Source organism: Vicia villosa, linkage group LG1, assembly GCF_029867415.1.
Source record: "Vicia villosa cultivar HV-30 ecotype Madison, WI linkage group LG1, Vvil1.0, whole genome shotgun sequence".
NCBI lineage: Eukaryota > Viridiplantae > Streptophyta > Magnoliopsida > Fabales > Fabaceae > Vicia > Vicia villosa.
The window spans coordinates 120,451,884-120,463,911 of NC_081180.1; the positions used below are offsets into that span (position 1 = coordinate 120,451,884).

Here is a 12,028-nt window from a genome sequence, read left to right on the forward strand (position 1 = left end):
GGAACTTTGAAAGGTATTTTCTTATAAATAATCTTAAAATATCTTGTAACAATTTTGTATTATAGCGAATCAGAGAGTTGTTTTCTCCTCATAGTAGATCATATTTATTGAACTGGGTAAACAACCTCTTGGTGTTTTAACGTTTCACATTTTTATTGCATTGGAAGCATTTGATTGATTGTCATTTTTAATGGAAAACAAATATATTATATAATTAAAGGAAAAGAATAGTACAAAAGAGTAACAACAAGAAAAAAGGGTTCACAGAGTACCAAGGCGTAGGGATATATTGCAAGGTTGGTGTACGTAAGTATATAATTGTTTATATACATGTCATTATAAAACATTATCATTTTTTCTATTTTCTCCCTTAACTTTTAAATTTTCTTTAACCATTTAGGTACATTCATCGTGTTCGTATTGAGTTAAATAAATTGAGTACTTATGGAATTTTGGATCATTTTTTATTCAATGAACAAGTAATGATCCGAATTCTATTCAAGAGTACTTGAAAAGACAATTAAATGAGGGAAGAAAAGATTGTTACTTAGCACCATTTCTCTATGAGTAAGTATTTTTGTAATTGATAATTATGGATTCTACATTTAATTTCGTTTTATCAAATACTAATTATATATATGCTCGTGTTTATTCAGTGGCCATTGGCAATTGATTATCTTATTATTTAGGAAGAATACGATAACTACATTGTGTTCCTTACATTATAAACTCGAGAGAAAAATAAAAGATATTATTAATTGGTAAGTGTATTTTATGAAACTTTAAATTAATAGTTTCTTTGACATTGTAATCAGTTTATTGTGTAATATATTTAATACATTTTTAATGTATAATGTTTTGCAGCAAGTGAATATGATATATAATGTTAGAAGAAAGTCCACATGGCTCATGTCTAATGTAAGTGGCCCGATTATCTGTTTCTTTCATTTACATTCATGTGTGGTTATAGTCATGAAATTAATGTTTAAATTTATAGACGAGGAAACAACTAGGAGATTACAAGTGTGAGTATTATGTCATGAAACACATGTAAAATATTGTCCTTGCCGGAATTGTTGATTCATGGGATAAGGTATATATGTCATAAAATATTTACATATATATATTATATATAAGTTGCCTATTGAGTTATTATCATGCATGATATTCACTTTTCTGCTCTTTATTATGTAGATGTTTAACGACGAAACACCATTCCCTGTTGAGGACTTTGTAGATCTTCGTAAACGATGGACGTATATCCACAATGTGCTTAAGGGTCCTGATAATTGATTTATAGAGATGTGCTAATGACTTATTTTTTGTATTGGTGTGAATATTACTTTTGACTTAAACATATTTTGTGTTTGATGTTAATATTAATTTTGGCTTTTGATGCACAATCTTCGCAAAAATACAGGTTTTGTTTTATGCTCTTTATGCATGATTAATAAAAATACAGGTTGTTTTAAATTCTCTGATATGACTATAATAGATACAGGTTAAGAATGGGAAAATTTTGAAAACTAGAGAATTGAACTTTTTTAAACAGAGGAGGTTTTGAAAGCGGTTATAACACCTAATTGTGGTTGTATATTGAATGTTGACCAGAATAATATAAATTACAAAATGTTGATGCTGAGAATTGAACCTAGAACAATTATGTCTATCCAAACGGTTGGATTAACTAACCGTTGTGATATCGCGCGCACTTTCTAGAATACAACAACGGTCTCATGACCGTAATTATAAGTAATATTTTACGACAAAACTCTACATAACAACTCTTAAAATCGCGTGATTATATGTATTTTCCAACCGTTGTTAAATAGATTTTTCGTAGTAGTGTCTTCATATGAAGTTTTCTGTTTTGTCCTCTTGAATGGTTTCCTTTTTGTTAGTTAGAGAATTGGTTACTTGTTAGTTAAGATTGTTAACCAACTTCTCTACATGTACTTTATATAAACAGTTTCTCCATTGTATTTATTATGCAAGCTTTATCGTGCTTCCTTTAATGAGAATGAGTACTTTTTAGCTTGCAAGTTATAATGTTAACACTAAACCCTAGTGTTTGCCTATGCCCAAATATGTGAGTTAAGGAAGGTATATAGTGTCCCAAGTTAGATAAGTTGAAATTTTCTTCCATCCTTTGATTGCAAAATGACATGTGAAAAAAAGGTGTGATGATAAATTTAAGTTTGCGTTTGAATGTTGGACAGCCTACATAAATAAATTATATTTGACTTTGGGTGAAGCTTAGTAGATTTTGAATAATAGTTTTTATGTTGTTACTCATTGCCCCCGTGTAAAACTTGCTTTGTACTTTGTTGATAACTTGCTTCTCCATAAGTTAAAATATTTTAAACTTGTTTTAAGAACAATATTATCCAACTATAAGTTACCTCATTTTACATTGAATTTTAACCGAACTTCTAAATGGATTTTTCATGCAATGAATTAAATGCTTATTATGTTCTTTTATATAAAATATACAGGTCAAAGATTGCGCAAATGAGAATAAGCTGTTGAGTGTTGACTAATCTTAATTCAGACAACTTGAATAGCTTGGTATTTTGCTAAGCAAATCAACATTAACTTGTACATATCTCACAGTTATTTCTAGCATGATGTTGATTACCTTTAAGGATGAACAAATTGCAGCTATATGTATAGTTGAACTTGGAAATTTATAGTGTAGAAACAACATACTAATTAACCTAATAAATGATTAATAAAATGCGATAACAAATTATTTTTATTGGTTATTGATGTATGCTTAAAATTCTGAGTATTAATTAACGGATACATTGGAAGATAAATATTAAAATGCATAGGAAATTAAAAGCTACACTATAAAAGTGACTTTTATTTTGCAACAGAAGAAATAGTAAATAATATACAGTCATTCTAGGAGGCATGCGCAGCAGGATCAACTTCAAAGCATTCGGATTCTGTAACACGTTTCTTGTATTTGCGAATAAAATCATCGGCCCTCATGTTAATATTGGGCTCAGCGACGCCCCAATTACCTTTGTCTTCGTCGCTAGGCCATGTCTTGCGCGCTGAATCATAATCATAGTAACCTGCTCTATGTTTATTCTTAGATGTGAAGCAGTCGAAAATTGAAACAAAACCTGATGAAGACTTATTCTGCCTATTACCACCTCCCATGTTGATTATTTATATGGTTGGTTTTTTTGCTTTAAGTGATAGTCTTTGTTATCAAAGGAGAGTGTAATGTCTCGTATTTATATATAATGATAATAATAGTCGAGGAAGCTTGAACTTGAATAGAGCTAAATTAAGAATATGTAAGTGAGTTGTAAAGAGTAACGTAAATGGTTCAAATCAAGCAGATTTGGCAGGGTGGAAAGTCACTTTTGTAAATGAAGGATTTCTACTAATAGCCCATGATTGCTGGTCCTGCTTTTGTACTTTTCTTCTCTTCCAAGATTCAAGTTAGTTATTATTATTTGACACTTTTCCACTTCTAATTCAATCTCTTAATAAACTGTGTGCACATAGTTTAGAATTAGATTATGATTAGTATTTTGAATTGTTTAAAACGAAATTTGGTAATTTTATAGGGACCAAAAACTTATTTAACCCATTTCTTTTTCCTTCTCCAGTCACTCTAGTACATATTATCATAAAAAAAATTATTCCTGGTAAAAAAGAAATTTTTTTAATTATAAAAAGATTGGAAGAAGTAGACAGTTAGGCATATTTATTATATATTACATAAAAAGGATGAATATGTACATATTGTTGGTAAGTTAGACACACACGTGTGTGTGTGTATATATATATATATATATATATATATATATATATATATATATATATATATATATATATATATATATATATATATATATATATATATATATATATATATATATATATATATATATATATCCACCATGCAACTTACATAGTACAGTATAAGTTGAACCTTGAACAATGAAATATATACATATTTTAGGTAAATGATATTATGCAGTCTGAGAAGCAGTATCAACTTCATAGTATTCTGATTCTGCCAAACGATTCTTGTATTTGCGGATGAAATCATCAGCTCTCTTGTTAATATTGGGCTCAGCAACACCCCAGTAACCTTTGTCTTCATCGCTAGGCCATGTTCTGCGCCCAGTATCATAATCATAGAAACCTGATGAAGACTTGTTCTGCCTATTACCACCTCCCATGATGATTAATGGCTAAGCTTTTTTGCTATAACTCACTGTCTTGGTTTTCAAATGACAATGTAATATCACCTATTTATATATAAATTTAGTAGTCGAGTTAGTTTGAATTTGTAATAAGAATCTGATAAAAGAATGGTAAATAGTAACGTAAATGGTTCAAATTAACCTGTGTTGGTAGGGTTTTAAGTCACTTTTTCAATGCTCCCCTAGTTCGTTCATGCATTAAGCTGTTAAGTGTGAGAATTCTAACAGTAACGCATTATTATTGGTGCTGTTTTTGTACTTTTCTTCTCTATTGATAATTCACGTTAGTTATCATAAGGAATATATGTTTTCAGCATATTCTTGTTTTAACATCCATGTGATATTTAGATAAGCACATCCATGGTCATCTTCATATTCAATTCGTTAATTTCAAGATCTTTTACAATATTTATAATTTTATATTTTCTCATCTTCAATGTCGAAGTCAGAAATTTTAGACAGCCTGAACAAAAATTTTAACCGCAAGTTACATGTGACATAATATATAAATAGTCATAAAGTGTGCTACATAAGAGAGACGAAACCTAATCATGGAATACTGTGCTAAATAAGATTATGAGGTAAATGTCCTCTCCGAGACCTCCTTCCGATGAATGTTCGAATAATATCAATATCTTTAAGTGGCTTGAATATCTCTTGCTCGGTGTAACATATCATCAAGTCATTGAACCACACATCGTTGATCTTGTTTCACGAATTAGACTTGATAATCTTCATTGCTAAAAAAGCTCTTTCAACGGATGTTGTCGACACCGACACTACCATCGTCGTTTTTTTTATTTGCAATTTTGATTCATAAATAATTAATTGTGTTGGGCTGGGCCCTGACCATTGGTTATTCATCTGTTTTAATTTTCACACCTTGTTTTTACTAATGTTGCCCATGGCTTATCTAAAAATCGGCTATTAGGTTAGAGGGAGTACAAAGAAATTAGGGGTTGAGGTCGGGCGCGTGCTCGAGCTTGTTATGCATCAAAAACTTATTTCAAGCTTGAAAAATAAATTCTTGTTCAAAACACACGTGCATGTGTCGACACATACGTGTTTCAGGTCGACACATGTACTTCAATATTAAAGCATGTGGCTTCTGTTTGTATGTGTCAACACGTACCACTTCGTAGGTAGACACTTACACTAAAAATTAGCCTTATGTGTCGACACATCCGTATTTCAGGTCGACGCATACGGTCCTATTTTGAAGCCTGTAGCTTATGCTTGAATATGTCGATACATAACCTGATAAAAGTCGACACATGCATCAATACAGGTCGACACATGACTTACATGTGTCGACACATGTTGTTGTTATTTAGAAAATTTGCATCCTTTTTCACATTTTTAGGTTTCCCTTTTGCCTCCAAATTACACCTCTATAACTACATCATACATCCATATTTTTCAATTTGATGAAACTATAAACACATACTAAGATTGCTCATCATCTTCAACCTTGCATCTATGCATACACACAAACAAAGCATGCATAATCATTCATTGTTTGGGTGCCATCAAGACTTGGTTGATAACGTTCAATAGAAAACTATGAGGGTTTTTACTCCAAGATCAAAGCCTTCATTTTGGGGTTTTCGACAAGAGTTACATAATTGGATTTGATTGAGTGAAGAAGCTTTGAAGAATAGGTGGTTCTTGCAAAGGAGTAGCTTGAGACAGTGAATCAATTGGTAATCTTGGGTGACAACAACTCGCAATTTGGATTCGACTAAGTGAAACCTTTAAAGAATGGTGGTTTCTTGCAAAGAACTAGTGCGAGACGGTGAATTGATTGGTGTTTGTTGGGTGACTTGATTAAACTCGGATCAAGGGAAGAGAAGTGAAAAAATCAACATCAAACATAGGGTTTGTAGGGTTGGATTTCTTGATAAATCTTGTAAATAATTTTTTGCATAGTAAGATTGATATCTGAATTCCAAATTGGAATTGAAGGCAGACGTAGCTGTCGCGAGGACAGTCGATGAATTGCTTAAACAACTCCTTGTGTCATCTCTCTCTATCTCTTTATCTCTTGCATTTAAATTTCCATTATCAAATTGTTAAACACATTGATTTAGCGATTAATTCGTAATGATTTTCTTGTAATTGATTTGAACATTGTTGACTTTTGATTTCCTAACAATCAATTAGATTGTAAGAGGATTTTGATATAAAAAAACTTAAAGGAAAATTCTAAAAAATAAATCGCACACCAAGTGTTTGATAATTTGGCACTTTGAATTTTTGTGTTTAAATTGATTTCAAATTGGTTTATTTGTGATCATATTAAAATTTTAAGTTAGAATTTGATTTATTTTTAATTGACTGTGTCATTGTTATTCCATTCAAAGGGTTGTGCGCATATTTGGGGTTCCAATAACCGGTTTGGTTTAGACGACTTTCTATCTAAACACGGTACTTCCGCTTGCCAAAATTTAAGTGTTTTCACAATCTGGTTTTTAAACTTGGGGATCTATTCACCCCCTCTAGATAATTTTTTATCATCTAACAAAAATGCCATGACTTTTAAGAGTTACGTGATATTAATTGGTAGAAGTAAAGTGAGTAATTTGTTAGATGATTGGAGCCAGGATGATGGTGACTTGAAAGCAAGTACATGGAAATATATTGGAAATTTATTTTAACTTTTAGGATTTATTTTACAAGTATGTATTTGTTTAATACTAATACAAACTTTTATATGTAAATGTGGAATGTTTTTATTCTTCGAAAAGATGATAAGCTGGAAAATAAATGGATATCATATGTTGGTGAGCGTTAGAGGGTCTTTAAGACACAACTCAAAATGGATTATATTATATATCCAAAGAGTCCTGACTTAAAGCCTCCATATGTCACATATAGTTTTATTGATAAGGACATTGGGAAAGCTTTGTCGAGTTTTGAAACACTTCTGAGTTTGTGGCGAAGTGTCAAAAATGAAAGGAGAATAAGGTAAAAAATATTGTCTTGTGGAGGATATGATAATCTGGAGGAGACAATGGAAAAAAAATAAAACAAAAAAAGCAAGAGGTTATAGATCCTTCTATAAGCCTTAATTGTAGCACATCTCCACCATCACACCATGAGAAATGCAAGAGAGAACATCAAAGACCAAGAGGCTATTTCACATCATATGTTACACATGCAATTGCTAATAAGAATGCAAATAGATTCTTTTTTCAACATTATTAATTGTAGTTAATTAGATTTTTTAATGATTTTTTATTTTTTATTTTAGGATTCGATGGTTGAAAAACCCAATGCTGGTGGCTTTGTTCCTCAACGAAACCATGACATATTCATAGAACGGATGGAACAAATGAGCATGGTAGACGTGAACCTGGTGTTGAAAGAGGCATCTACCTAAGGATAGTTTTTTATCATCGTTAAAGAGTGATGAAATTTTCAAAAAATAAACTGAAGAGCTATTAGATAAGAAGTTGTAGGAGAGGATGTATGAGAAGATAGAGGCAACATTAAAAAAGAAGTGGGTGGCTTTGCCGGAGTGTGAACCACGAGATGCCAGAAGATTGACTCGTGATGTGATTGAGGTTAATTTAAGTTTTGTTTAGGAACATTCTTTTTCTTTTGTTTGATTAAAAATATGTGTTGTGTTTAGGTATTTTGTGTTCCTAAACTAATGTATTTTGTTATTGTATTTTTTATGATGCAACAATTGAAATCGATGGGTGTACTCGACCACCTAAATTTAAATCTATTAGACGTATCTGAAAAAATTGAAATGTATCAAAGCATAAAAAGGATCAAGGCAAAAAAATTTAAACTGAGCACAATTACTTGACCAAAGATAGCCTACCTTATGATTGAGCGAGTATTTGATAACCCCTTTGAGCCAAATTGACAAAATCTATATCAATTATGAAATGTAAAATTCACCATACAAGCCTAATGCATTTAATGAGTGGCTCGATCTATCTAAAATTCAGTTCATAATTGATCCATTAACAAATTCTAGTTTTTCTTGAATGATTAAACCCTAAACCTTCATTGTTTTTTTAATTTGTTTCCCTTGCATTGGGATAGGGGATTCCAATTAAATTACAAGGTTTTGTTCAAGTTGGGGAAAAAGCAAGGGTTACTTAAAAAAACAAGTAACATGAAAAGAATAGAAGAAAAAAAAAGGAATGAAAGAATTTTGAAAAGAGAAAAGAAGAATTCTTAAAGAAAATAGGTTGTCAAACATTTATCACCAAGGGTGTGTAGCAATCAAAAGAGGAATGTGTTTAAAAAGTTTTATGTTGGAAATGTAAAAGTATGTGAATGCTCCTCTAGAATTTTGCCACTTTGGTTGAATTACCCATAGATATGACATTTCTTTTATAACCAGGTCATACTACAACCCTTGAAAGACCTTAGTGATCCATGCTTTTGTGATTTCAAAATAGTTTGCTTGGATGAATGCATAATTTGATCAAGATGTTAGCAAGATTGTTGGATGTTATTTCAAGTCCCCATATAATGTTTTCACTTTATTATCCACTTTATTTTGGTTTAAACTCCTGGCCTTAGGGTCAGGGACCTTGTTGAGGGGTTGGGTTGTTCTAGCTCTGATTTGTTCTCGAGAAGCTTCACTCTCGCTTTTCTTTTCGGTCTTTCTGCGGTGGCTCTTTTTCCTTCTTCTTCTCTGTGTCTGTTTTGGGTGAGTCTTGCCCGTTTTTCTCGATGTATCGCGGTGGATGGAAAGAGGTTTCCTACAAGAAACGGTTCGCCCCGAAATGGGACACTTTTCCTTTTGGTGGTCGTAATCGTAACCCGTCTACCTCGCTAGGGGAAGTTACATCTTTGTTCGTGTCGGATTTTCCAGAAGGGTCAACAGCTAAGGATTTGTTTCAGCTCTTTGGGTGTTATGGTGCGGTGGTGGAGGTGGCAATTTCACCGAGGAGGAATTCTTTTGGGAAACGATTTGGCTTTGCTCGTTTTGTGGAGGTAATCGATGGTAGACTCTTAGCTGTGCGTCTGGACAATATAATTATTGGTGGTAAAAAAATACATGTCAATCTGCCAAGGTTCAAAAGGGATTCTTACAGGAGAGTAAAGGGTCATGGGGAGCCTGTGTTGGGCAAGATTGGGGTTCCACGAAATAGGTTTCACCCTGTCAGTAATGGAATTCCAAGGTCTGAGGCTGGGAAGGGTCACTCTTATGCTGAGGTCGTGGGAGGGAGACAACAGGATAACGTATCGAAAGTGTCGGAGAACATGTTGGTGCTTCAATCCTCGGAAGCCTTAAGAGGCCGGTTGGAGAGAGCATTTGTGGGCAAAGTCCATATTCCGGGTTCGGCTCATATCATCCAAACTCAATTCGAAATGGAAGGAGTTTTCGCTGTTAAAGTGTCCCCTATGGGTAGCAATTGGTGTCTGTTAGAAGAAAATGAGGAGGGCTTTATTGAAGATCTCATTGGTGAAGGAGAGGTGTGGTGGAAGACTTGGTTTTCGGAGATCAAAAAATGGGAACCTGGTGCTGTGGATCAACATAGAGATGTGTGGATTCGGATTTACGGGATCCCTCTCCATGCTTGGAGTTCTGACTGTTTTACGGCATTGGCTGAACAATGGGGGAGATTCATATGCATTGATGAATCCACGGCTAAAGGAGAGGCGTTTGACGTCGCGAGAATTATGATTAACGTGCCTATTGCTTGTCTGTTTCCTGATTTTGTCCATATTAATCTTGATGGACTGGTTTTCAAGCTTTTAATTAGAGAAGATGTTCAGGGCCTGTTTAGAACTTCTACTAAGGCACCGGCTGGTTCTTCGTGCAATAGCAGTTCCTCTGACTCGGTTGCGGAGTGTTGGAGCGATCATGATGGTAAGGTAGGGAGTATTTCGGACAGCATTGAACAATTTTCTGAGAAGAATTTGGAAGTGGAAAACGTTAAAGTGGATGGAGTGTTACGGTCCGATACTAATGCTGTGAGGGAATCTACCGCACATATTCCGGCTGTCAAGAAGGCTCCTCTGGTAGGCAATCATGCTGTTAGAGGAACTTATTTGGATGCTGGATCGACCGGGACAGTTCTGGAGCAGATTAAGGTGGCAGGCAGTGCGGATTTTACTGGGACAGCTTTGTCGCCAGTTTTAGTTGCCAGAGGGGAGGTGCAGGCTGAGGCGTCCCAGTCCAAGGTGGGTTGCACAATAGAATGTGGGGGATGTAATTCTGTTAGGAAAAAAATAAGGTACAGATTCATGGATGAAGTGGGCAAGAAGTCTTGTAGCGGCAAGGCTGGGAATAAAGAAATCGTTACAGTTTTCTGATAACACGAAAACGTATCACATATTTGGCTTGATTTACATATATTATTTCCCTATTTTATCTTAATTATGTTGCTTTTTATTGGTATTATGCTGGTATTTTCATTGTTTTAGGTTTTATGTTCGTTTTGAGGACTATTTGTGAAAAGGAAAGAAATGGAGCTAAAATCACTACTATTTGTGCCTAAAAGATGAAAAATGGTTCTGAAATGAAAAGGGGGTGCAAACAAGGCTCAACCATGCTAAAGGAAACCCAAAGGCCCAAAGAGACAAAGTCAGCCCTCGAAGTAATCAATTGTGCGTGGCCCAAATCACACAAGCAAGTGGAGACGCACGTCTCCAACGATCCATGCCACGTCACCATTGAGGAGACGCCCGTCTCCAGCTCCTCCTACATTTCCTCCACTTGAGACGCACGTCTCAAGTCGTGTGCTGGGTCACCCTGAAGAAGTGGAGACGCACGTCTCCAAGGAGTTCCCTATTTCCACGCATTCCAACAGCAAAAGCTCCCCTATAAATAGAAGCAGTCACCTCAGTTCTCAGGGTGCAATTTCCGGCCAACGAAGTGCTGCCGGAATTGTACCGTGCTTATTATTTTCTTCCTTGTTTTAATTTCCGTCCGTTTAAATTCTGAAGAACGATCCAGCCAACTTGTGGTGGAAGTTCAGTACTCGAAGATTCAATTGCAATTTACATTATTCAGGTTTATTATTTACCGCCTTTATTTATATTTATTTGCATGATATATTATATGCCAATTAATATGCCTATTATTATGAACCGAATTTATTTATGCATGTTTAACCATATTAATATGTCTGGCTAATTTATTTAGATGTCAGTACGTAAAGTAATTTAACCATAGGAATCCGAAATAAATTGGCTTAATTATGTTTTATTAAATATCACTTGTTTTTGGTTTGTATGTCTAATTTAATTAGTAAGTCTTAAAACCAATAGAGCGAAAGTTTGAGGGCTTAAGACGGTCAAAGGTTAAAATCAATAGAGCGAAAGTTTGAGATCTTTAACTGGATAGTAGACATAGGACATTAGTTTTAAGGATGGCGAAAGCGTATTAAAACTAATTAGAACTTATTTATTTTCAAAAAGTGTTTTTACACCCGCGCGGGATGGCGAAAGCGTACGTTAGGGATATTAGCATGTTCCGAGTCAACAGAACGAGAGTTTGAGATTAGGAGATTTAAATAGATAACGACTTCATAAAACAAGCATTTTATTAACTATGTTGTTTTCAAAAAGCGTTTCTAAATCTGGTGGGATGGCGAAAGCGTACATTAAGAGTTAGGATCGTAGTCTGAATCAATAGAGCGAGAGTTTGAGAGGAGGACTTTTAAATAACATAGTTAGTAAAGATCTTTGATTTAATTAGAATCTGGCCAATGGAACTTCGGATCACCTAAGTTAGATGAAATACATACTGATATCCGTTTGTTATTATATTTTACCTAGATTTAAGATTTTAGTTTCCCCATTTATAAAAAACCCAAATA

The 12,028-nt window shown here is 34.0% G+C and overlaps 1 protein-coding gene across 1 annotated transcript; it reads left to right on the forward strand.

Moving 5' to 3' along the window:
- Positions 1-8,930: 8,930 nt before the first annotated feature.
- Positions 8,931-10,520, forward strand: LOC131652899 (uncharacterized). The gene has a single exon (XM_058922892.1). It carries the CDS (start codon positions 8,931-8,933, stop codon positions 10,518-10,520), a length of 1,590 nt encoding a protein of 529 aa, XP_058778875.1.
- Positions 10,521-12,028: the final 1,508 nt, after the last annotated feature.

What these genes read in the sequence shown, in the direction of transcription:
- LOC131652899 (XM_058922892.1), top strand. Translation starts at nt 8,931, where the DNA reads ATGTATCGCGGTGGATGGAAAGAGGTTTCCTACAAGAAACGGTTCGCC.